A 26,754-nucleotide genomic window follows, 5' to 3' on the forward strand; every position below is an offset into this window, starting at 1 on the left:
GAAACTCTAGAAGCTCTCAAACCCTTCTCTTCCTCTCCACCTAATTGAGTTGACTCTGAGATTCCACCTCTCAATCCAAGTTAGAGGATAGTAAGGAAGATCATTGTGGTGGTACTCTATCAATCTGAAGATTCAATTCGTGAAGAAAAACCGAAATTGCTGAATTTCAACAAAGGTATTGTGTCCTTAAAACCCTTTCCTTTGAAATTTATTTTCAATCATGCTTTTAAACTTAAATTAAATATAATTAGAATACTTATTAATTCTAGTTTCTTTCCTTGCATGCTTATTTCTCTATCATCCTAAACATATCTATTTTCTCTGGATTGTACTCACCATAACAAAAACTAAAGTACGAATATCTCACTTTAGTTACAACAATCAAACCTGGGATAATGCTGAAGATAACAATGGAAAAAAAAAATCACTCAAAACTCACAAATTTGAACAAATGTCAGTATTTTTGGAGCCCCATCAATATTAAACACATGTTTTTACATTCCTTAAATGCACAAGCAAATATTTTGATTCACAAATTGTCAAATGAAAGTTACACTGATTCAAGTTTAAGGTAAAAAGGTAAAAATTGCAGCACTATAAAGTACAATTTGATGAAATCAAAAGATTGGATGAAAATTGATACACACACTCTATTAAGTTCAAGGTGGAAGAAAAAAACACACAATATTTTCCCAGTTCTGAATTTAAAAGAAAATTCATGGAAGTCCTGGAATTTCTTTCTTTCTAAAAACTGTACTTTGGCAATGGTACCTTCCTTACGGGACTAGGCGTCGGTAGTCCAATATTCAACACCCTGCGTTAAACCTACGACTTGAAGACTGTAAGACTAAGAGTAAGGCACCGATATTGTAAGAAAATTTCTTGGTCAACAGAAGGGTGTCGGTCGTTCAAAATGTTGGACTCTTCTAAATCTCCTCCACACTGCATTAAATGCAGTGATTGCAATGGAAAAACCAAGCTCCAGCATCTGATTCCCATTTCCGTTCTAAGATCCTCATCATTTTGATCTCATAAGATTTATCCGAACTTCTCATAATTGTTGAAGATCCCACATTAGAAAAATCAAAAAACCCCATAATCTTTATAAGTAGATGGACTACTTCTCTCATTGTCGGTTAGTTGTGAAATGGAGCTTCATGTTTTCTAATAACACTATATTAGGAATGAAGACCGTCCAAGTATGTCTATAATAGTATGATATTATCCACTTTAAATATAAGTTTACGTGACTTTATTTTAGTTTCTTCACCCAAAAGACCCCTAACAAATTTTGAAAAATTACTCTTTTTTTTTTGTTCTAGATTTTCCTTATGACGAATCTCATCCCATCATAAGATTTCTCTGATCTCCCGACACTTGTTGAGGATCCCACATTCAAGGGACCCCACAATTTTCTAAGATAGATGGATTGCTTATCTCATTGTTGATTGATTGTGAGATGGAACTCTATATTATCTAGTCACGCACTCTTAGGAACGAAGACACTCTACATACCTGCATAACAATATGATATTATCCACTTTAAACATAAGCCTACTTGATTTTGTTTTTAGTTTCACCCAAAAGACTTCCCTGATTTTCAGAAACTAAAAAACAGAAATCATATAGTTATCAGGAACAATAATTTACAACTTTACTGTGTCAAGTAACATGTCTTTTTGGGTTGAAATTTTGGAAGTTACGGATTTTCCTTTTTTTTTCCCCACAGATAAAAGACCAGCATCTAAGTTATCAAATCTCATCCTAAATTGTCTAGTTTCTGTTTAAGAACCTAACGCTGACTATCATTTTTCTGAGACAGAAAAGTTATCTGACCTAGTCAGCATTAAATGGTATGTTGATGCTACCCACATGGAATGGTTCAGACATGGCCCTCCCAGAAGCTTCGGTGCAATTTCTGATGTACGTCCCTAACTTGATATAAGATCCGTCCCAGCTCTCATTTGGCTCTATCCGAATCCTCGAGTTCACATAAGTATTTGTTTACCACTCGAAATAGTGGGAACAAAAGGAAAATATTAACACAGGTTTCAACAATTCGTCCTGATGATGCTAAAGTTATTCATCGCTCTGCTCCAAAAGAGCCTCTCTCCACTGCTATCTAAAGAATCTAAACCCGAAAGTTTTGACGAAGAATTCGAAGCAGCACTTACAGTACCAAAAGACGTGGAAGAAGGCCATTTTGTGGTATTTGCAGTTGATGGTGATGAGAGAAAGAGGTTTGTCATTAATTTGGAGTTCTTGTCTAACCCTGAATTCTTAAGGCTATTGGAGCTGGCAAAGGAAGAATATGGATTCCAACAAAAGGGAGCTCTAACAGTCCCTTGTCCGCCTGAGGAACTACAGAAGATTGTCGAAGAAAGAAGAAAACAAAAAAGTGGGGAGTGGATTGCATCTAGTGTTCATATCATCACTAGCTATTAGGCAACTACAAAATGCACCTCCTTCTTTTTTTCTTCTTCGTTTCTGCACAGTTGAAATACAAATGTCTACACAATTATCAAATTCGTTTATAACTTCTTGTCACTATTGCCATTTTTTTTTTCGAGTAATAGACATACACTACGTTCTTGAATGAGGAAAACATTTAAGACGTGCAGGTTGCAACAAGAGAAGGCTATATATTATGTATCACTATCAGAATATCCAAATCTAGTTTATAATACGTACAAAATTCTTCGACGCTGTAAGCTGTTACTTTATCTCAGAACAGTTATTTGGGCCGACGGGTTCTCTCAAGCAATTAGATATTGCCATGACAGCTGATTCAATAGATGCATCTTCACCCTGTTTAAGTCACCAGAGTGATCATATGAGATGATGATCATGACCATATTTTACTGACCAGTGCCCATAGCAAAAGCTCACAACAGTAACTGTTATACAGAAGTATCGATTGGAGATGTTACCTTCTCTTTCCAATAAAATATGTTTCCATACTTTCCAGCCAAACGGCTCCAAAAGCTCCTTGGAATGTCTAAATCGACCGTCGCTCCGACATTGAAGTTCAATATGTTACCTGTATGAAGATATCAATCAATGCCATCACAGGCATAGGTGAAGAAAAGTATACTAACGCTGTTCATACCAAATGTAGGATCGGCAACAAACACGATTGTTCTATCATCCACTTTCCAAAAATCTTTGATTGCCAGCCCTGTAAAAATCATTAAATTGATTGTTTCTGCTGATTAGATTAGTGGTTATCTAACTGAATAAGCTTGACATGTGTGTGTGTGAGAAACTTTCACGTCGTGAAGTATCAATAAATCAAAGTTACACATTCGATGTTCTAGTTAGATCACGCAATAGATAATAATAATACGTAGAACAAAAGAATATTATACAAGTTTCTGAAAGACAGACGATAAAACACAGAACAAACCTGGTGTCAAAGGATAATTTTGGGCCAAAACTCGCAATTTATATCCAGTATCCTTCTCAATATTAGCAATTTCTTGTTTGAGTCTAATTTCCTGTTCACAGAAAATCAAAATCAGCAATGGCCGTTTGATCATGAATCAACTACCCAAAATTATATCAGAGAAGGAAGCCAATCAACCACACCTGGCCATCAGATAGAAACCCAGCGACATCAATGACAGAAGTGAACTCCTTGGGAAGCAATTCTGGTTTGTTAACCCCAACTTTGGCATCAGCAAATCCAACTCCTACGAGGCACGCTCACTGAATTACTGTTCGCATTTCATTAAAGTATGAAATTTCTATAGTAAGGTAGAGTCAAATCCTCCGATAAACAAACGAGTATCTATATCCAATTTTATAACCTAAACATTCAAGCTCGAAACATTCTAACCGAATTGAACATTAATTTTCCATATAAACGATGATAATTGGCAAGAATGATTACCGGAGAGAGCTATGCCGAGCGCTAGAGCCCCAGAGAACGCGAAACTCAGAGATTTTTTAGGGAAATGAAGAAGCCAGTTGCTGAAATCAGTACATTTTTGGGAGGGAAATGAAAATGATGGCGGAGAGAAGCGAAATGATGATCTGAAAACCGGCGGTGAAGGTCTGAAAAATGAGAGAGATGGAGATGGAAGGTGATGATGAAGATGCATAAACGCCATTATTGAATTCTTCTGGATTGTCGTTGCTGTGTTTGTGCCATTGATTTTGGATGGAATTAGTGTTCTAGAAAGCGAGATTGGAGGGAAGAGACGGTTCTGGATGATCTAATGGATAGGGAAATCGGGCATGGCATTAATTTGCAACGTCTTTTGTACGGCGGCTCCTTCTCTCTATATATATTGCTTGGTTAGTGTGAAATTACAAAATCGACTCTGTTTAATTGCAACTTCTATTTCATTTATTAATCGCTATTTTATTTTTAAATTGAGATAGGGCTGTGAAAAAGGCATCAAGCTGTGATGGCCTACCCAACACGAGGCGATTGTGAGTGAAAAAATTGATAAACATCGGGACGTTGAATTGAAATTTCAACTATTTTAATTCATTCATCATGCTTTTATTTTAAAATTGGGAGAATACTTTGAAAAATGCATTGGACTGAGACGAGCTTTCCTACTACGAGACGGTATTGAATAGAAAAAATTATGAAAAAAATGATATCGCATTGGACCATATCACCAGGTCAAAGGACAAATCACTGTTGGACTGAAAAAGTACATCCAGACCGTGATGTCACTTAAAAAGCTGAAAATACATTATGACGCAAGTATAATGTTACATTTCATACGTTTGTAGATGGACAAATAAAAAAAATATAAAATCATATGCGAGTGGATCATCCATACAAAAAAACTCATGAAAAAAATCAACAAGCAACTAGAGTGAGTAAAGTGAGTCATAGAGTATCGGAACACATACACAATAGGTTGATTTAGTAATATTATTCCATGATAATGCAAGTAAAAAGTCATAAAACGTAAATTTTAAAAGTATTGATCATATTTTGTTTGGTTATTGTCAAATGGGTGATTAGTACAATTATTTCTTAATTTACATGTTAATTACTCAATCATTTACTTAAAAAATACTCTTAAAATTTGTAGCATTTCCTTTTTGTCTATAAACGTTTAAAAATTTATTAGTCTGTTAGAAGAAAGTTAAGATCGAAACAAGAACCAACTTTAAGATCTAAAATATTATCTATACTTTAAAAAGTATTTAATAGGTTCAAATTTTTTAATATATAAATATATATAGATTGTTTTTAAGTATAGAAAATTGAACCATAATATTTACAAAACATAACAAAATTTTAAAACTATTAGTAACATTGATAGACATTGATAGAAGTCTATTAGTGTAATTTTGTTGTATCTTATAAATATTTTCAACCGTTTTACTATTTGAAATAATTTTATATTTAGTATTATGAAACTTTCATTTTAAAGGCTAAATTTGTAATTTGCTAGTTGACCCAACAAAGTCCTTTTAACGGTTGGACTGGAGAAGCTTAGTGGGCCTTTGAAAAAGGCCCAAAATCAAAATAATTCGGACAAACTCCGTAAAAGATATAAAAAAATATAACAATTGCTTTGACGCCCTATAAATAAACGCATCACCGCATCTCGGTCATTCATCGATCTCGTTTTTTCATGCTTTTTTTTCCCCCATTTTTTTCCACAAAAATTTCCTTCCTCTTCGATCTCTATCTGCAAGGGTCTTACCGAGGTTTATCCATTTTTCTCCATCAATGTTCTTTCACCATTTGTGTTTGAATTCTTGGATTCCCTCCATGTCGCTGACCTTTCTGTAAACCCTAACGATCTTCTTCTTAGGGTTTCAATCTCGTTTCTTCATCCTGGTGTATCCTCGGTTTCGAATTCTCTGTATCGATTGTAGATTTCATATCACGTATCGAAAATCTCGGGGGAGTTCCTGCATTTCGTGGCAAATTTTGGAGCTTCTTGAGGCTTACAGGTTCTGTTTGGAGCTAATTTTATTTGAAATTTCTGACGGACCTGTTTCTGCAATTACGGGTTTCAGTGGGAGGAAATATTGTTTTCCCGCGTACTTTAAAGAAACTATTGGGATGTTCTTCAATTTATTATGAATAGAATAGAATAGAATGAGAGTTGCTCCACATCACAGATGAGGTTTGGTTGGAAGATGGTTGATTATGGCGGTTAATAATGGGGTGAATCTCGCAGTCCCAGTAAGACCTAAATGACACGAGGATTTGAATATGAGCCATGGAGGTGGGAACATTACGAGAGAGAATGAAAACCAGGTGGATCATATTAGGAAAACTGGAGCTGATGATTTCGGACGAGAGGTGTCGAAGATTGCAGCAGCACAGATATGCCAGAGTTTGGGATTTCAGGGATCGAAGGAGTCTGCTATGGACACGCTTGCGGAAATTGTAATAGTATATCTTAGTGATTTGGGAAAGATGACGAGTTTCTATTCTAACTTAGCTGGTAGAACTGAGTGTAATGTGTTTGACATTGTTAGAGGACTTAAAGATTTAGAAGCACCAGGGTCTCATCAAGATGGTGAGGTTAGCCGTTGTCTTGCAGGTTCACGTATAATTCAAGAAATTTTTGAGTATGTGAATTCGGTGCAAGAAATTCCATTTGCTCAGCCAGTACCGCGGTTTCCTATTATTAAGAGCTGCAAGGTACTGCCAAGTTTCATTCAAATGAGGGAAACACCTCCTAGCAAGCATATACCCAATTGGCTACCTGCTTTTCCTGATCCCCACACTTACATTTATACGCCGGTGTGGAATAAGAGGATGACAGACCCTCGCACTGACAAGATTGAGCAAGCAAGGCAGAGGAGAAAGGCAGAGAAGTCATTGTTAAGTCTGCAGCAGCGATTAGTAGTTAATACTGGCAATCTAGAGGAAGAAGTACTTAGTTTGGATAGTAACACATCCCATGATACAGAATTGCAACCGAGGGAAAATGCTGTTTCTGTGGTCAAATCTCCTCTTAAACATTCAGATAATATGTTTGATGATAGCAGTTCTGTGTTAGAGGCATTTGCTCCAGCCATAGAAGCTGTTAAAGGGAGTGGTTTTTATGATGACGAAGACGGTGAGAAGAAGGCTATTCCCATTGTTAGGTCTGCTGTTCAGTTTAAGTTTAAAACTGGGAAGAAGCTTCTTGGTGATTCTTTGGATTTGAACATTCAAAAGAAAGGAATGGGTAGGACAGTGTCCTTTGTTGGACGGGACGATGAAAGGGATGATAAGAAACGAAGAGCTGAATACATTCTTAGACAGTCTGTGGAGAATCCGCAAGAACTCAATCAGTTGTGAATAAATATATTGACTGGCGTTCATAATTTAATCTAGGTATTTGGTATTAGCTGGTGCAATTGTTGCTTTAGTTTACAACATATCTTCCTTGTAGTACGGCCATTCTTGTAATTTACATTGAGTTCCTTGTATTTCCACTCAGGAATTTTTCAGAGACGCAAATGCTTGTGAAAAATTTATTGAGAAGGTTTCACGTCTCTTTTCATCTCTCACATTGTGATTTGAACTGTTTGTTCTGTTGTTAAGTTGTGATATTGAAGCTTTTGCTCCTTGATTTGTGAACTTCCCTCTGGGAGTATCAATCAAGTTCTAATGCAGGTGTAAGAGGTATGCCCCCTTGCTTTGTTAATTAAGATAAGAGTGCCGTCCAGCAATACTTCTTTGTTTTTTTAATAATTTAGACATTTGTACTGCCACTTTTCTTGATACTCGAATACTGTCATACTGCTGACAAGAAAGGAAGCCCATAACGTTTTATGCAAATGAATAAATTGGCTTGATCATGTTATTTGTGCTTTATGAACTAAATTTGCTCAGGATATGTAGATGATCACTCCTTTTATTGGGCTCTGGCGTGCGGATCAAACCAGGTGGATTTTAATCTCCCTTTGAGCAGAACTCCATTGTTCCTTAGAACTCCATTCTTCCTTTTATTTGTAGGATTAAATATGATTCTGTTGGTTGGAATATGGACAATGATTTGAACAGGTTGTAAATACTTTTTTCTAAAATGGTCAATGATACGTGAAACAAAAATGAACGTTCATATTAGCAGTTACTCAACCTACGTGACCACTCAATCACCTTTATATGTGAGACTGACTTTTGGGGTAGAATTCTTTGACTAACTTTATGCAGATGCTTAGAACGCTTTTCTAGTTAAACACAAATTCCTTCTTTGCACTTGCAGCATGAAATAAGTGGAAGAAGAGGTTGGTCAACTCAATCTTAAGGAAACCAAGAATCCACTGGGTTTGTTTTTGCAAGGTAAGTACTGGTAAGTTTCCATTCTTCACAAATTCTGGATTGGTCATATCTTCTTGTCGTCGGATCTGATTCCCTGCTTGAAGTTAAAGGCCATATTCTTCCTTGTTTTCTTCATGGCAAAGACATGATAAGATATTCATTTCTCTATTTTAGTGCGTTCAGATTGATTTGAGCTTTTTGTGACTTAGATTCGCCAAATATCTTTTGCTCTAGGAAACCTAGTGACCGTTTTTGAATGGTTTGGTTTGTCTTTTAGAGTAAATTGTTAGGCTGCAGGTGAAGAAAGAAAGTAAACCGCCTCAGACCTGCATCATGAAAGAAGAAAGATGAGGTAATGAATGTACTTTGTAAATGCATGGGGAGTTTAAATAGGTGGAAACTGAATCCTTAGCACATTTGTTCAGAAAAAAATGGCTGAAATGAGCTTTGGTTGTCGAAGTCAGTAAGATCTCGCTTCTCACATATGCGTGTATATTATTATTTTTCTTCTTACTGTAATGCTTAAATATTTTGTGTTTGCAAATTGGAAGCATCTTTTATATTCCTTTTGATAGGGTCTCTTTTGTATATAGCTTTGGATATTTCATTTATTCGATGAAGCCGTTTTTTATCAAAAATGTATCTGTATATGTGTGTGTATATATGCATTCTTCTTCCACATCTAGTCATAGGACCATTCTAATTGTTGTCTGGAAATTGATCATTGATGTCTCATTGTTGTCTGGAAAGAGATTATTGATTGAATTATTGAATATTGGATGAGGAAAGCATTTGATACACAACTTTCAGAAGGTCCCCATGCAAGTGCAAGCAAGAAATAACACGTCGCAAATAGTACATGTATATGGAAAAAGTTCTGTTTTACAAATTTTTCTGTTTTAATTGTTCACAGCTTTTACAATTCGCATTTCTCTTCCTCCATTCATCAAGCTGCCCCCTCCATTTTGCTAATGCTTTGCTATCTAGATCCTTTACCCTGCTGGAATGAACTTGTGTCTTTGTAGGGCAAACACCAAGCTTTACCTAGACAACTTGAGACAAAATAAGCTTATAGAAATGTTTCTCGAACTGGGACCATCATAACGATACACTGCTGTTGCGGTCAAGCTTGTCGATCATACTGAATGATGCCGAGCTGACTGTTGGGAAGTTTAAGTTTGGCCTTGGTGTGCAAACCCTATGCGTCATCTTCCCAAGATTCAAGTATGCAATATTTTGATTCTGAATTCTTATGACTTCAGGCCGATGATATGTAACTAATTTTAGTTTTCTTGTCGGTGGAGATGAGCTTGCCTGGTGATTATAGTGATTGATTTTTGTCTTAAAAACCAATGAGAAATGTACTTTGATTTTAGGGATATTCTCATTGATATTTCTATGGCTTATACGTGCCTGCAGATGACAATTAAACACGTTTGCTTGTAACCTTAAGTTTCACTTTAAGTTGTTTGTGTGTCTGAAGTTTACTTGGTTGATATGTGCTTAAAGTATATTTCTTAAATCTACTTGATCAGTTGATTGAAGTAAAAGCACTTAGTTACTTGAGAGAGTAGGTATTTGTGGAACTCATCAAGCTAGGGCATTGAGTAATTTTAGAGAAAAAGTTATTCATGTCGTTTGTCTGTTTATTTTGACAAATGCATATTAGAGATAAGATAATTGTGGCATTTACGTTGAGAGATGTTGTGCATGAATTAGAGAACAAACTATAAACGCATCGTACATATACACTTAGGTTCTAGCAGGCATCTTTACCATCTCCACCTCATCTCTACTATACTTACATAGTCTTGTTGTTGTAACTAAGAAATCAATGCATATAATCTAACACATGATTCATTCATCCATGTATCCTCTTCCCTTTTATCTGAACTCCTACTTTCTCTTGCAAGCGTGCTAAGTAGTTTAGTGTACATAACGATGCATACCGTTAATTAGTAAGCCACTGCAAACAAATCAGTGGACCATCTTGTGTTAGTTTACTCTAGATTTTTCGCATTTGACCCTCTTACCAAGACACAAAGTTAGATTTGTACTTGTATCTAGCTTAAGAAAACTTGTATGCAACTGGCAAAGTGTGCTTGACCATGAATTTGTCATCTATCTGATGCATACCATCATCTTCACACTAAGAGAAATCAATCATTGCTTCACAATCACATTCTCTTAATCAACATCTTCACAAGAGCAACATAAAAGCCAACAAAACATTATAATTCTTCTTATTAGTTTCTTTATATTTTTCTTTTTAAGAATATTTTCAAAGGTCAAATCAAGTTTTGAAACCTTAAAAAATAGCCCTTGACTTTTACATTTGGTTAAGATTACACGTTTACTTAGTAAAGATAAAAATTATGGTTATTACTTTATCCATTGAACTAAAAATCAAATGGTAATAAGCATTTTATTCATTGAATGTGTTAAGGATTCACCTTTTTACTTCATTCTAGGGGTGTTCGTGGGTTGGGTTGGGTTGAGTTTAGGGATATTTTAGGTCCAACCCTATACACTTCGGTTTGTGTATTTTTCTAACCCAAACTAACCCTTGTTAAATACGACTGTAGTATCCACAAAATCAACTGAAAAGAGCAATCCATAGAATTTTTTAATAGCAACCAATAGACTTGAACGATCCATTTATGATCTGATAAAACTTACTCCTTGAACACTAAACAAGATTTAAAAAATAAATTATATAAGAATATTATCACAATTTCAATATATCAATATAGAGTAAATATATAAAAGATAACACTACCTGATAAAACTTGATCACAAGTTTTCAATTCTTCAGTTTGTGGAGTAAGATCTAATAACATCAGCTTCACACGTAGTCAATTTTATGTACATATTAAAGCCTCCACCGTCTTAGTGTGGGGGATGCTGCCCTAAACTCTCCTTGGGTCCTGTAATTTGTAAACATTGTTTTGAACAAATGCTTGTGATGTAATAATATATGATATTTTCTTTACTGTAGTCTATGAAACATTGGATGTTTTATTTTCTTTACCACAAACCAATAAACTAAGATCTCTGGTTGTTGTTGTAACTTAAGCATGTATGTGGTGACATACAGGTGGATTATGTCTTAAGTGATAACCAAAATAGTCTGTAGTATATGGATATAGGAGGAAAATCTTATCCTGGTGATGTTACGGAGGCGACCCGCTTTGTAGAATAGTTACAAGTGTTGTGACTTGCTACAGATGGTCTGATTCTGATCATTCATGTGGAGACATGCGAGCGAGGGTGCCCTATACAAAGGAGTTTGTATAAGACCGGACCATGAAGTGTTATAGTCTCGTTATATAACACTGTTCATGACATAGACTTCACTTCATTAGGATGACCATAGGTAACATGACCTCAATTCTGAGTGAGTTAGGAACTCCTGTCTTTGAGGGCGGTCCTTTGGTTTGCATGGGTGCGAGTGGCCAGATTGCCGACTCAAACCTACCACTTTGGGGATTCGTCTGATTTGGGAGTTGGGAACTCAGTTACACAAGATGGAACTCACTCATTTCCCGAAGCAGGGGTAAATAGATAGATTGCTCCCTTAAAGGTTGATTTTAGGGCTTGAACGATGTGGCGCCACGCATCTTCTCATGGCCCGAGAGGTGTCGACACATAATGGGATCATGTTGTATTGTTCATTAGAGGAATCAGTGGTACTTAAGGAGTTATATGTAACTACAAGGGCAAAACGGTAAATTAGCCCGGCTGTACTTACGAGCATCTGTGAAGGATTATCGTACTGTTGATTGGTTATATCCGATGAACACATAAATATATCTGTGGTGAGAAGAGTGTAGCTGTCGATCTTTAGTGGAATGCTTGACAGTTAACGGATAGTGGATCTTGTGGCTAAAGAGTTTAGTTAGCTATTCACGTACCATTGGAACTTCAAGCCACAGGTCCATAAGATCCCATTGGTAGCTTAATGGATTCAAGTTGAAAATCAGTTTTTGGGTCAGTTTGAAGTGTTCAAATTGACAAGAGAGAGTTTGATTATATATGATATGATTAAACTACTCAATTATATATGATATAATTGACATAATGTATGAGATACATTAATTGGAGGAAAAGGATATAAATATGATTTATATCTTGTGGAGGAGAAAATGACTATGGTATGTTGCATATGGTGTGATATTAAAACTATTGGTTATATATATAATATGATTATATTTATTTCTAATTAAACAATTATGAGATAATTGTTGGTGGCTTTTTCTCCATAACCGAATGAGATAGTGGGAGGTTGCATTCAGTTTTCATAACTGAAGGATAAAATGAAAATAGTTTTCATTTTGTAAAGAGATCGGATAATTGCTTCACGATTAGTACACTGCCCATCGTCTAGCTAACGAGAGCATACATGATAGCTTAAGTTTTACTAAATGATCATGTACACGTGCAACTTTCGATCGTCTAGCTTTTACTAAGCGATCACGCGCACGAGCGATTTCACCTATATGATCGTCTAAACGATCAACCTCGTTTTACTAAACGATCGTGCACCATTTTCTAAACGATCAAGCACCCGTCTATATGATAGACATCAAATTTCTCCCACTTGCTTGGTCATAAATATAATATGATTATATTTATTTCTAATTAAACAATTATGAGATAATTGTTGGTGGCTTTTTCTCCATAACCGAATGAGATAGTGGGAGGTTGCATTCAGTTTTCATAACTGAAGGATAAAATGAAAATAGTTTTCATTTTGTAAAGAGATCGGATAATTGCTTCACGATTAGTACACTGCCCATCGTCTAGCTAACGAGAGCATACACGATAGCTCAAGTTTTACTAAATGATCATGTACACGTGCAACTTTCGATCGTCTAGCTTTTACTAAGCGATCACGCGCACGAGCGATTTCACCTATATGATCGTCTAAACGATCAACCTCGTTTTACTAAACGATCGTGCACCATTTTCTAAACGATCAAGCACCCGTCTATATGATAGACATCAAATTTCTCCCACTTGCTTGGTCATTATAAACGATCGTAGTTTCCTCCTCCCCTCTACCAAATCCAACAGAGCCCACACCTCTTGGATTCTCACTCTAAGAATATCGAGGTTACTGAGTGGTTGTGTCCTCCTTGCCGCCTATTCGTGTAGAAGACAGTTCGGTGGTGAGCGACAACGAGTTTTGGTGGACGATAGACTTGGCGATCACAGCGACTGCGTGAGTGTCAAGCCCGACGAGAGCGAGAGATACAAAGAAGAAAAGGTCTTCAAGATGTATGTCTCTTGGTTCCTTTGTTATTTATTATTAGAAGCATGCCGTAATTTGTTAGTAGATGCATAACTTGTTTTGATTGTAATGCGGTATTCTATCACAATGAATTTGGAACGATCTTGTTTCCGCTCATAGGTACTCTTTGATAAGAGTTCCTTCACTTAGGACTTAAAATAACTTCTAAAATAGTCAAATATTCTACCTCATGTACTAAATGTTGATTCGAAAACAACTGGTGACACTGGCACGACTAAGACATCTCGAGTAACTTGTGATAAAACTCTGTATTTGGGAGCATTTAATTTCCACTAATTCAAAATATCAAAATTTTCGGTTAGATTCTTATTAGGTTCTGAAAAATATCTCTCTACACCATTTCTTATTTCATTCAATTTTTTCTCTTTTCTTCTTCGTTTGTATTCCAACCGTAAATCCATTTCCATGTCATCACAATCCTTATTTATTACAACTATGTGACATGGTTGTTCAAAAGCATGACCATTCGAATCCATTGTCTTATAAAACTTATACACTTGCATCAAACTAACTTTCACCTCATCAGTCATTGTTGTAGTAACTTCATCCCCATAGATACTTATGAAACAAAAGGACACATAATCCAACTTATATTGTGGATCAAGCACAATAGCTAGAAACAACACTTTGTTCATCTTGTCAAGAGATCCCCAATACTTATCAAATTTCATTCTCATATTGGAAGCTATATTATATATCACACTATTTAGTTTTGGCTCCAACCTATTAAACCTCATTGAATCCCACAAAGTTCATGAAAAAAACTTATTATAAGTGACATAAGTTGAACCACTAACCTTCAACGTAAGATCATAAAACATCTTAAAAAATTTGACAAATGTTCTAACATGGTTCCAATTGGTTAAGGTCGGCGGCCCCTTTCTTTTCTTTTCGTTCTCATCTTTAGTAAAGTAATGTACAAAATCTTCCTCCTCTTCTTTTAAGCATTGAAAAGCCTTTTCAAATTTTAAAGCATGATCAAGCATCAAATATGTTGAATTCCATCTTGTAGACACATCCAGATAAACAAGGGCTTTAGATTCAATCTCTTCATGTCCAACACACTCTAAAAAAAATTCCAATCGCTTAGGAGAAGATCTAACATATCTTACAACATTTCGCACACTAGCTATCAAATCATGCAATTATTTCAATCCATCATTGACAATCAAGTTCATAATATGAGCACAACATTTCACACCATCCAAAACAAGAGACTTCCATATCTTTAGTTTTCTCTTCATATATGAGATTGTTGAATCATTTGAAGTTGCATTATCAACAATAATTGAAAAAACTTTGTCAATACCCCAATCCAATAAACAACATTCAATTACTTTACCAATTGTCTATATTTTATGATTAGGCACTTGACAAAAAATCAATATTCTTTTCTGTAAATTCCATTCATAATCAAAAAATTGTGTTGTAAGAACCATGTAATTGATATTTTGTAAGAAAGTCAATTATTTGTTGTTAGGCTCACTCTTTGACCACTTTTGATTAAAGTTGATTTCAACAATTTTTTATTTTATTTTATTTACATACAACTGATAAATATCCATAGCAATTGTGATTCTTGAAGGAATATCAAACTTAAGACATGCAACATCACAAAATTCTCTAAACCCCTTTGTCTCTACAAATCTAAATGGTATCTCAGATAATACTAGCATCTTAGCACATGCATTTCTAACTCTTTGTTGACTAAAGGCAGTAGACAAAAAATTCATATTCATAGTACTTTTAACATCAGTTTCATTTGGTTGAAACTTTAGTATGGTTTGCCCTTTAGGTTGCTCTCTAAATAGATAGTTTTTGCATTGTTTTCGCAAATGCTTTCATAAGGTACTAGTTTCACATAAAGAAGTATTACAAGCATAATCTTTATCACAATAGTTACATTTGCATCTTATATCTTCGGTGTTAGATCTTTCCATCTTTATAAAGTGATCCCACACTGAGGACAATGGTCTGGTTGGTTTTCTCTTGCCAATGACTGTGTAGGATTGTATCAATTGCAACGGAAGTACAAGGATAATCTAAGCACTCAAATTCACTAATTTTGGCATTATATAAAGTATGATTTTGCAGAAAAAATTGGTTTCAAGAAATACCTCTTGTAGAACTTCTTCAAAGCTCATTCTCTAGCTGCAATCTTCTCCATATCTTGTTGTAGATCACCTCAAGATCTTCCCCACTATTCTTTTGTTACTCTAGATTGAGTTGTAGGACTCAAAACAAACTTGAATCAAGAGATGAAGGAGAAAAGCTCACTGCAGCAACCTCGTTGAAGAACCATTCTTCAAACCGAATTTTCTCTCAAAATTATGTAGATTGCATGCCTGATTTTCACTTCAATCTCTTCATTATATTGCAGATCAACATGCAAAGAGAAGAGCTGCATGAGTTGCAACTCATGCTTGGAGAAGACAAAGGCAAAAAGTTGCTTCATATGTGAGCTACTTCAAAGATGGATAATGGAAAAACCCATTTTTCCATTTAAGTGTGTTTTGTTTTCCAATTTTCAATTTTATCTAAAAATTAAAATTTGATTTTATAAATGAAAATTTAATTAATTTCATAAATTAATTATTAAATAAAACTTAATTAATTTAATATCAAATATTAAATTAATTTTAATACATATCCATCTTTATATATTTAAATCATATTTAAATATATAAATTCTCTTATTCCGTTTAATTCTAAAATTAAACATAATTATATCTCATATAATCACTAATTCCATTAATTCTAATTTGAACGTTTCAAATTAACTTATCACGCTATTCTAGAGCGACTCGTTACGAGCTAGTAGGGGGACCTCGCGGACCTACATATTATGGGCTCCAACGATCCGAGATTAATTGGCTAAACTCATTAGATCAAATTAATCCCCATTCATTAACTAATGGGTCACTCCACTAAAGCCCATAGTTGCACTCCCCTCACTGTAGATATATTATGTCTACATGATTTAACCATAATCAGCAAGTCGACCCTTCACAGGTTGTTAGTAATAACGGTTGGGTCAAACATCTGTTTTACCTTCGAGATTACGTCTTATTCTTCAAGTCCCTACTGATCCTCTAATGAACAACTGGTTTGTAATCCAATCACCAAACCAAACTTGCTCAGCCCAGTGAAAGGGTGGGGCCCCTTGTTCAAAACCTGGATTCAGTACTTGAGAGAACAACCTTTCTCCTATCCCTAAATCGGGTAGGCGTGAATTCCATCTTGCACCTTATGTCCTCATCTATCTGTCTGGTCTTACCCTTGAAATGGGAGTCTTATTGAGCCAGCACTGTTGAGCCAACCCTCAACTATGCAAATCTAAGGGCAATCCCGAATAAACAGGAGTTCATAGTTAGCTCAGGATTAAGATCAACTTACCTAGGTCATCTAGGTGAAATAGTTAGTCTTAAACAGTAAACAACGTTATAAAGTAAGAGTGACTTATTTCTTGGTTCCGATCTTATGCAAACTCATTGCATAGGATGCCCTCACTTCTCATGTCATAACATGTACGAATTAAGATCACATCGTATGTAGCACTTTACAACTCTTTGTAACAATTACAGAGTAGGCCGCATCCAATAGTGTTACCAGAATAAGGTACCCAACCTCATTCATGTACCATAGATCATTTTGACTATTTACTTGAACCCGATCCACTCTTATGTCTCCACATAAAGTTCAAGTACTCATACAATAGTCATGGGTCTTAGTTTATTGGATTTAGACTTTCATACAATTTATGAGATCAATAACAAGTATATTGATAATAGAAAATGTTTATCATTTTACAAACTGCGAGTTTTTAGGACATAAAACCCAACATACTGTCATTTCCGATGGTTTAGAACATGCATCGGAAATATTTATAGGTGGTGATTTATTGTCAATTAACTCACTATTTTCTATCTACAATATTAACTAATAAAGAAAAATAAAAAAAAAAATCGTGAGCATAGGTGAACCATGAACCAGTGAGAAATAAATAAATAAATAAATAAAATATATATATATATATATATATATATATATATATAGAGAGAGAGAGAGAGAGAGAGAGAGAGAGAGAGTTTAGTGGCTAACCAATGAGGTAGTAACTATGACAATGTGAAGGCAAAGAAACAGTGTGAAGCAACGACGTAACGTGAAGAGATGGATTCTAGAGAGGAGACGATGGGATTTGGAAATATGAAACACAAACATTGAAGAGAAAAAGACGGAGCGAAGACGAACGTGGGCTTGCTTATCGATGGAAGATGGAGATGGAGACGATGGAAGAAGATGGAGACGGAGCGGAGAAGAAGACTAAGCACCGAGCGAAAAGGAGACGATGGAAGACGTTTCGTTCTTCACGAATCCCCAACGACAACGTGTCCGGTGGAGACGAAGGTAGCTTCGCTGGGCGTCTGTTCTGATGCTGAAAGAGTGAAAGCCAACAACCCAAAGGCAAATGTGAAGTGACGTGGTGAAATGAAACCCTTAAAAAATGGGTTGGGCCTTGGGTTTATTAAAAATTTGAGTCGATTCGACCCGATTTTCTACCCTATGAACCCGCGAACCGAACTGACCTACTCGGGTTTATTAAAAAAAACCAAACCAAACCAATTTTTTTTAGAACCAACTCAAACTAGGTGGGTTGGGTTGGATTGGGTTGCTCGATTTTTTTAGGTCTTCGATTTTTTTTAACACCCCTACTTCATTCTATACTCTAAAAAGACCATAGTTTGTGAGAATTCAAACTAAAATAGTAAAATTTTGAGCATGTAACAATTACAAAAATAATCTTCAAACTCTATCAAGACTAATCCTTGCATGAAAGGATGGGCTCTCCCATGATGAACATTTTAGATCTCACCAATAAGATAAATAATAATAATAATAATAAGTTGACTTTATTTATAATTATAGCTCTAAGTCAATATTATCTATCAATTAAAATCAATTTAGAAGAATGATTCATAATCATATATACTTTCCATTTAAAATCTAAATGAAAGTCGATTTCAAGGGTGTTTTTATCATAAATTGATCGTGAAATGCAATTAAAATCACGAAAGTTAGAGAAAATAAAAACTAATATGTAAAATTTGATTCTTTCTTATCCCGTATACCTTCTTTATACTTTTGTAGCTTTATTATTATTATATACTTGTGACTTTTTAAATTTCACAATGTGAATTTTGACCTTTTTGTAATGGTTTTGAATTATAAAAATAAGAATTCGAATTAATAGTTTTTATTACTTTCAAACATTGACTGGTACGTATTTTAAGAGGACTTAAAGATTTGAATTTAATATTCTATAAATTAATTTATATCCTAATTCTAATTTTAAAATAAACCAATTTTGTATGAACAGAAAATTCTTGGATTGGCTTATTTGTGTTAGATTATTAATATAATCCTATGTACTTTTTTATATGTATATTTATGATTCCTTTTTATAAAACATTTTAAAACTACTTTATAAATTACAATATAGATTTTGTTTCAATCATTATCTTATGAACTAATAATCATTAAGTTAAAATGTATCTATTAAAAAGTTGTTTAAAAATATCGTTAATAATCTGAAAACATTATTAAAATAAATTATTTACATGTTTCATACCACATTACTTCTTTTATTGAATAAAACATACATTTTGTTTTAATTGTGATTTAAAGTAAATAACATATTAAAAAGATGAGAATAAAATATGAAGAAGTTTTAAAAAGTAAAAGATGCTAATTTGAACATGGAGATCCTCACCACTGTTGAACTTTCAAGTGTTTAATAGATATATTTTCAATTGTGTGTCTAAAAAATCTCTAAAATTTAAACAAATATATAATAAATTCCTTAACATCGAATTTTGTATCTAATAATTTTTTTTTTGGGAAGAATAAGACCAATTTTGTACAAGATGAAAATCTAACAAATTCAAAAAAAATTTAAAATTAATTTATATATGTTATAAAATTGATTATTATATTCAATTGGAACCCTAGATCCGGTTGGTAGCCATTTGATTTTTGATTTTTTGTTTTTAAAAATTAAGATTATAGAAACTACTTTCACCTCTTAATTTATTCTATTGTTATTTTCTTTTTACTATTAATTTAAAAAACAAGTTCATTTTTTAAAATTAAAAAAGTAGTTTTTAAAAATTTATTTTTGTTCGTGGGATTTGACTAAGAATTCAAACATTATACTTAATAAATATACAAATTATTGTAAAAAATAGAGAGGAAATAGACTTAATTTTTTAAAACAAAAAATAGAAAACGAAGTGATTACCAAACGGGACATAAATTTTTTAATTTTTGGTTGGTGAATTTTAAAAGGATTTATGGGACAAAACTAAAAGTTTAATTTTTAGAAAAAGACAAAATTTAAAAATTTAAGAATGGCAGACATTTTAAAGCTCAATGACTTATTAGACAAATTTTTTATTTTTATTTTTTTTGTAAAGTTATGGTAGGCCAACATTAAAGTTGAGAAACTACCCATGTTTCTCATTAGACATTTTAAAGCTCAATGAATTATTAGACAAACTTTTTATTTTTATTTTTTTGTAAAATTCAGATAGACAAACATTTGAAAGTTGAGAAACTATCCGTGTTTATGAAAACTGTGTTTATTTTTGTTTACAAATTCTTATTTATGGTTTTTCATGTTTCATATACAAGTATTTGATTTCTTAATCAATTTATAAAAACAATTATTACTTTACTATCACTAGTAATTATTTCATTTTTAGTTTTTAGTTTTTGAAAATTAAGTATATAAACACATAATTTATCATTACATCTCTTACTTTGATTTCTATTTTTTACTCATTTTTTTTTAAATTGTCAAAATTTGAAAAACTAAAAAATGTAGTTTTAAAAATTTTTTATTTTTATTTTTAGAATTTGATTAAGAATGCCATGTTTCTTCTTAAGATTGATACAGAATATGATAAGGAAATAAAAAAATAGACATAATTTTTAAAAACAAAAAATAAAAGACCAATGGGTTGTTTTTAGTTTTAAAAAATTTAGGTTTTCCAAAATTAGACTAACAAACTTTAGAAATTAATCGTGGAAGCAGTGTATAGGACTGAATTTTATTAAATTGAAAACAAAAATTCGAAGGGTTCTATCGAGATTTGTAATCTAGCTAATGAAATATTCTAGAACTGAGTAAGAAGTAAAAATAAAGTAATTAAGAGGGAAAAAAAAAGAAAAAAGAAAAAGAACAATAAATCTTTTCTTTCTTAACAAGAAAAGGAGCGACCCATGGCTTAAATATCATATCCCCAACTTCTCTATGCTCAGATCTCTCCAGATACGTTTTATCGCCATTTCCCTTTGATTTTGTTGCTCTCTCTCTGCAAACAACTCAGTCTCCTTTCGTCTTCTGCTCGGCCAGCGCCATGGCGAATCAAGCTGAAACCTCCGACGCGTAAGCCCTATCCCCAATTTCCCAGATCCCCATTTCTAATTCTTCTTTACCCTTTTCCGTTTCCTGGTTTTTTTTTTGCGATGAATGTTTTCCCTTCTGATTGTTTTTCCTTGTTGTTTGATTCTGTTTTCAATGAGTTTTTTTTTTTTTTTTTTTTTTTTTTGTCTTTCTCCAGTAAGGGTCCGAAGAGGGATTTTAGTACCGCGATTCTAGAGCGCAAGAAAGCTGCCAACCGGCTTATTGTCGATGAGGCCATCAATGATGACAACTCTGTCGTTGCGCTTCACCCTGACACTATGGAGAAGCTTCAACTTTTCCGTGGCGACACGATCTTGATCAAGGTCTGATGTTATTCTCGGTTTTGTTTTTGTTTTTGTTATCATTTCTTTGACTTATTTATTGTTCATTGAGCTAGGTTTTTTAAAATGTTTTTGCCCTAAGTGATGTTGTAAAATTGTGTAGGATCGGGGAGGTTTGTTCTTCCCTTTTTGGATAGCACGAATTATTTTATTTGAATTTTAAACTAATTGGTGGTTCCAGTCGGTATTTAGGATTGGTGAATTGGGTAAGTTTTTATGCGTGGATTAGATGTCGTTATTAGTTCGTCTAGGCGGCAATTGCTTGACAGGTTTGGGAAGTTTAATTGTGTGTCGGATTTACATGGTAGCTTGTGGTTGTACTGAAAAAATGAAAGAGGTACTTTACGTAGCTCGTATTTCATTTCTGACCCCTGAGTTTGAGATTTATGAGAGTTATGGGAAACTTAGAAGACGAGTTTCAAAAGCCTGTGTAATTTTATTATTTGAACACGTGAGCTAACAACATGTATTAAGTAAACTCACATAGCAAATAAAGCTTCAATTACAAAAACCATACCTATGAATCCCAAACACTTACCCCAAATGCCCTTTTAATCTTAACCACTCTAGCTCTCTCTCCACTTACTCAGTAGAATATATGCCTATTGAACCAGATAACAGGATGGATGCAATTTTAATGCAACTGACTCTGTTAATTTTATTATGTATCTATGTGGGGGGCAATTCAGAAATTTTACTTGCTAGATGTTGCTCTGATTTGTTTGGATAACAAGAGTGATTTTCCCCCTAGGGCTGAATTACTGGATTTACACTGGCCATTTGCACCATCAATTCTTTAGATTGAGTGTAACTTAATGATTGTGTTAAAGTAGCAGTAACAGCCAATAACGTTAAATTGGAAAAAAAAGATATTTTTCAATATAAGAAAACCTGAATTCTTTCTTTCTCCTTAGGAAAAATTTTGCCATTAATAAAAAATCAGATTCTAAACACAGACTAGAGAAGAACTTTGCATGGAGACGGAGGAAGGAAATTTTGGACCCATTCAGGGCCTCTCTTTGATCATTGATGTGAAAATTTAGGGTTCGTCTTTTTCTTGTGGGTCAATTTTTAAAATGCAAGGCATAGGCCTGTTTTGAGTGAGGCGCAAGTCCCCCCTCCCTCCCTCCCTTCCTCTCGTCCAGTTTGATTTTGATGAATTTCTTCTTAGAAAAAGAATGCAGCTTTCTCATACTCACAGCTTGAGGTCATTCTTGAATTACTTGCCATATTTTGTTTGTAACTGTGATGCTTGCCTTCTTTGTGGAGTTCAGGGGAAGAAAAGGAAGGATACGATCTGCATTGCTCTTGCTGATGACACATGTGATGAGCCAAAAATAAGAATGAACAAGGTTGTAAGAAGCAACCTTCGTGTCAGACTTGGAGATGTTGTTTCCGTGCATCAATGTGCTGATGTTAAATATGGCAAGCGAGTACACATTCTTCCAGTAGATGACACTATTGAAGGTGTCACCGGGAATCTTTTTGATGCATACTTGAAACGTGAGATTCTATCCCTGATCTATTTCCTTCCCTTGATTTGTCTCTTGCTTCTTGTATGACTAATCTACAACGATACCATTTCTGGCAATGAGTTAAGACGTTCAGTTAATCCTTCTCCTTTCCCAATTTGGTCATTGATGTATCATGTATGTTGACCAGGAGTGATATATATATAGTTTACCGTTTAGAAATTAGAACTAATGCGTGTCCCGTAGGTTTTCTTTCATCTGGCTTGTTCAGATATTTGGATGGAAACATCTTGGTTGTGACCTGTGATATTTGATATTGCAAGTCCTCTGATGTTTCTTCTTTTCCTTTCCTTTTTTTTTCTTTATTTACTTTTTTTAATTATTATTTTTTAATGTGTGTTCCTATAAGTTCTGTACAGCAGTTACTCCATGCTTCTTTTTATTTTTATCGTTGGCATGCCATAAATTTTCAGGACACTTTTTAGTTCTAAAAAAGAAAATCTTGGAAATTTGTTCATCACTATTTTTTTAAAATTTTGAACAAGTTTCTTTATACATTTTAAATATGAAATCAATTTTGTCTTCTCTAATCCTTTGTTTACATTCAAATGTGTTTTTTCTCTTCTATTTGAATTTCTTAATAGAACAAGTTCAACTACATAACAGTACTGGATCTGGTATCCAGTGAGTTGGATCTACACACGAGTAATGGATGTCAAAGAGGACACTTTTTAGCAGCAGCTGTAGGATGGTCGTCCTTGATCTTCGAAACTTCTAATGTGCCTTCCTAAGTTCCAACTAATAATACATATATATTTGTGTGTTTTTGGTACATCTCTTTACATTTATCTGCTACGAAGGTTAATAATCTCATATGTTAAACATTGGGTCAATTTCAATTCATTTTATACATTTTGTGAATTTGCATATTTCATAATTCTTACACTGTTCATGTCTTGCAGCGTACTTTTTGGAAGCCTATCGCCCAGTAAGGAAGGGTGATCTCTTCCTTGTGAGGGGAGGAATGAGAAGTGTGGAGTTCAAGGTCATTGAAACTGATCCTCCTGAATATTGTGTGGTTGCCCCTGATACTGAAATCTTCTGTGATGGGGAGCCTGTGAAAAGAGAGGATGAAGATAGATTAGATGAAGTTGGTTATGATGACGTTGGTGGTGTTAGAAAACAAATGGCACAAATTCGTGAATTGGTGGAACTTCCTCTGAGACATCCACAACTTTTTAAATCCATTGGAGTAAAACCACCGAAGGGAATTCTGCTTTATGGACCCCCTGGATCTGGAAAGACTTTGATCGCCAGAGCTGTAGCTAATGAAACTGGGGCTTTCTTTTTCTGTATCAATGGGCCAGAAATTATGTCAAAGTTAGCTGGAGAGAGTGAAAGCAACCTCAGGAAAGCTTTTGAGGAGGCAGAAAAGAATGCACCATCTATTATCTTTATTGACGAGATTGATTCAATTGCTCCTAAGCGAGAGAAAACTCATGGGGAAGTTGAGAGAAGGATTGTTTCTCAGCTCTTGACACTAATGGATGGGTTAAAATCTCGTGCCCATGTCATTGTCATTGGAGCTACAAATCGTCCAAACAGCATCGATCCAGCTTTGAGACGATTTGGAAGATTTGACAGGGAAATAGATATTGGAGTTCCTGATGAAGTTGGGCGTCTTGAGGTTCTTCGTATCCATACTAAGAACATGAAGCTTGCTGAAGATGTAAGATTTCTATTGTCTATATTTATTCCTAATTGCCTTTGTTTGTTGGTTGCTGCATTATCAATGAAGTACACTGGTTTTCCTATGTTGGATATCACAGGTTGACTTAGAAAGAATTGCCAAGGATACACATGGGTATGTTGGAGCTGACTTGGCAGCTCTTTGTACTGAGGCTGCACTTCAATGCATTAGAGAGAAAATGGATGTCATTGATTTGGAAGATGAAACAATCGATGCTGAGATTCTTAACTCAATGGCAGTCACAAATGAGCACTTCCAAACTGCCCTTGGAACTAGTAATCCATCTGCTCTACGTGAAACCGTAAGTGGTTGTGTTATCTTGGATCAAATGGCGTTAACTGTAGTTTTCTTTCTAGTGCACTTTAACTAAATTGCTCTGCTCCAGGTTGTTGAAGTGCCTAATGTCAGTTGGGAAGACATTGGAGGTCTTGAGAATGTCAAGAGGGAACTTCAAGAGGTAATTGATGCTACTGAGGAATGATCACCTTCATTTGGAGGAGATTGTGTTTATTTAGTTCTTAATTCGTTCGCGATCTGATTTTATTCTGTTTCTCAATCAGACTGTACAATATCCAGTGGAACATCCTGAGAAGTTCGAGAAGTTTGGAATGTCACCCTCTAAGGGAGTTCTTTTCTATGGCCCTCCTGGATGTGGAAAAACTCTTCTGGCCAAAGCTATTGCAAATGAGTGCCAGGCGAACTTCATCAGTGTCAAGGGTCCTGAATTGCTTACAATGTGGTTTGGAGAAAGTGAGGCCAATGTTCGTGAAATTTTTGATAAGGCCCGTCAGTCTGCACCTTGTGTTCTGTTCTTTGATGAGCTTGACTCTATTGCCACTCAGGTTTGTATTCTCATCCTTGTGTAACGCTCCAATATTATTCTTGTGTAAGCAATCCTTAATATGTAATTAAATTCATCCTGGCAAATGTTTTATTGTCTTTATTTTTGTTTTAAATTATCTGCAGAGAGGCAGCAGCGTGGGAGATGCTGGAGGTGCTGCTGATCGAGTTTTGAACCAACTTTTGACTGAAATGGACGGAATGTCAGCAAAGAAAACTGTCTTCATAATTGGGGCAACCAACAGACCAGATATTATAGATCCTGCACTTCTTCGTCCAGGACGTCTAGATCAATTGATTTATATTCCTCTTCCTGACGAGGATTCTCGTCACCAAATTTTCAAGGCTTGCTTGAGGAAGTCTCCGGTATCGAAAGATGTAGACCTTAGAGCCCTTGCTAAATACACTCAAGGTTTTAGTGGTGCTGATATTACAGAAATCTGCCAGCGTGCTTGCAAATATGCTATCAGAGAGAACATTGAGAAAGTAAAATCCTGCACTTTGATCTCGGAAGTGTTAAAAATTTTTAGTTTTGCACGTATTAGAAAAACTCACGATAAAAAATCTTTGTTGCAGGATATTGAGAGGGAGAGGAGGAGAAGAGATAATCCTGAGGCTATGGAAGAGGATGTAGAGGATGAGGTAGCGGAGATTAAAGCTGCTCATTTTGAGGAGTCAATGAAGTTTGCTCGCAGAAGTGTGAGCGATGCCGATATTCGTAAATACCAGGCATTTGCTCAAACGCTGCAGCAGTCAAGAGGGTTTGGTTCTGAATTCAGGTTCTCAGATAACCCTTCTTCTGGAACTGCAGCGGCCGACCCGTTTGCATCTTCTGCTGGTGGTGGGGCTGATGATGACGATCTTTACAACTAGAGGTTTCCATGTGTCATGTATGTTTAGAACATTTCTTCTAATACTGCAAATTTGTGTCCTTTTTTCATATAAAGATCTGTGTGGGGAGAAGGAGCCTACAGTTGGAGGGCTGTTTGGTCCCAAATATGGCTTCAGGGTGGCTCCCTTGGTTAGTGATACTTGCCTATAATGTAGACTTGATCAGTTGGTCATTTCCTGTTACTGCTTTAAAAATGAATACTACTTTAGAACACCATAAGATTGCTGTTTGGCTCACTACTGAATTTCTTCTCTCCATTTTCTTCTTAGGAGTTGTGAATATGAATATTCTCTCAGAGATGCTGCCCAAGTTGGTTTGCAAATAATAGGCCCTTTCTCCCAAATTCGTCATAATGTTATAAACCAATGTTGTGTCTTGTTATAATCTATTGAAATCTCATTCTCAACTAGTTGACTCTAGTGAGCTTTTCTCTCTCTC

General features: G+C 34.9%; 4 protein-coding genes across 4 annotated transcripts; 3 read left to right on the forward strand and 1 right to left on the reverse strand.

The window, feature by feature from the left end:
• The first annotated feature begins 1,963 nt into the window (after positions 1-1,963).
• LOC120072786 (protein SMALL AUXIN UP-REGULATED RNA 16-like) lies at positions 1,964-2,526 on the forward strand. The gene has a single exon (XM_039025281.2). It carries the CDS (start codon positions 2,068-2,070, stop codon positions 2,443-2,445), a length of 378 nt encoding a protein of 125 aa, XP_038881209.1. The 5' UTR covers positions 1,964-2,067; the 3' UTR covers positions 2,446-2,526.
• On the reverse strand, positions 2,527-4,335 carry LOC120072785 (thylakoid lumen 15.0 kDa protein). Its single transcript, XM_039025280.2, has 6 exons — positions 3,893-4,335; positions 3,589-3,692; positions 3,407-3,497; positions 3,110-3,178; positions 2,931-3,040; positions 2,527-2,808 (listed from the first exon to the last, which is right to left on the reverse strand). The coding sequence occupies exons 1-6, from the start codon at positions 4,110-4,112 to the stop codon at positions 2,716-2,718; spliced, it is 687 nt and encodes a 228-aa protein (XP_038881208.1). The 5' UTR covers positions 4,113-4,335; the 3' UTR covers positions 2,527-2,715.
• A 1,227-nt stretch (positions 4,336-5,562) lies between these two features.
• TAF8 (TBP-associated factor 8) lies at positions 5,563-7,473 on the forward strand. The gene is made up of 2 exons (XM_039026149.2): positions 5,563-7,312; positions 7,419-7,473. Exon 1 carries the CDS (start codon positions 6,197-6,199, stop codon positions 7,274-7,276), a length of 1,080 nt encoding a protein of 359 aa, XP_038882077.1. The 5' UTR covers positions 5,563-6,196; the 3' UTR covers positions 7,277-7,312; positions 7,419-7,473.
• A 13,292-nt stretch (positions 7,474-20,765) lies between these two features.
• On the forward strand, positions 20,766-26,552 carry LOC120073081 (cell division cycle protein 48 homolog). Its single transcript, XM_039025691.2, has 9 exons — positions 20,766-21,003; positions 21,179-21,344; positions 22,637-22,865; positions 23,797-24,563; positions 24,664-24,885; positions 24,970-25,041; positions 25,145-25,426; positions 25,551-25,910; positions 26,001-26,552. The coding sequence occupies exons 1-9, from the start codon at positions 20,975-20,977 to the stop codon at positions 26,295-26,297; spliced, it is 2,424 nt and encodes an 807-aa protein (XP_038881619.2). The 5' UTR covers positions 20,766-20,974; the 3' UTR covers positions 26,298-26,552.
• The last annotated feature ends 202 nt before the right edge of the window (positions 26,553-26,754 follow it).

The sequence above is a fragment of the Benincasa hispida genome, chromosome 3 (genome assembly GCF_027475165.1).
Source record: "Benincasa hispida cultivar pf3 chromosome 3, pf3_genome.v1.1, whole genome shotgun sequence".
NCBI lineage: Eukaryota > Viridiplantae > Streptophyta > Magnoliopsida > Cucurbitales > Cucurbitaceae > Benincasa > Benincasa hispida.

What these genes read in the sequence shown, in the direction of transcription:
- LOC120072786 (XM_039025281.2), top strand. Translation starts at nt 2,068, where the DNA reads ATGATGCTAAAGTTATTCATCGCTCTGCTCCAAAAGAGCCTCTCTCCA.
- LOC120072785 (XM_039025280.2), bottom strand. Translation starts at nt 4,112, where the DNA reads ATGGCGTTTATGCATCTTCATCATCACCTTCCATCTCCATCTCTCTCA. An exon ending in GCTCGGCATAGCTCTCTCCG is followed by an intron (nt 3,693 to 3,892) that starts GTAATCATTCTT and finishes CGTGCCTCGTAG; the next exon opens with GAGTTGGATTTGCTGATGCC. An exon ending in TATTTTATTGGAAAGAGAAG is followed by an intron (nt 2,809 to 2,930) that starts GTAACATCTCCA and finishes TGACTTAAACAG; the next exon opens with GGTGAAGATGCATCTATTGA.
- LOC120073081 (XM_039025691.2), top strand. Translation starts at nt 20,975, where the DNA reads ATGGCGAATCAAGCTGAAACCTCCGACGC. An exon ending in TTTTGATGCATACTTGAAAC is followed by an intron (nt 22,866 to 23,796) that starts GTGAGATTCTAT and finishes CATGTCTTGCAG; the next exon opens with CGTACTTTTTGGAAGCCTAT. An exon ending in ACATGAAGCTTGCTGAAGAT is followed by an intron (nt 24,564 to 24,663) that starts GTAAGATTTCTA and finishes TGGATATCACAG; the next exon opens with GTTGACTTAGAAAGAATTGC.
- TAF8 (XM_039026149.2), top strand. Translation starts at nt 6,197, where the DNA reads ATGAGCCATGGAGGTGGGAACATTACGAGAGAGAATGAAAACCAGGTG.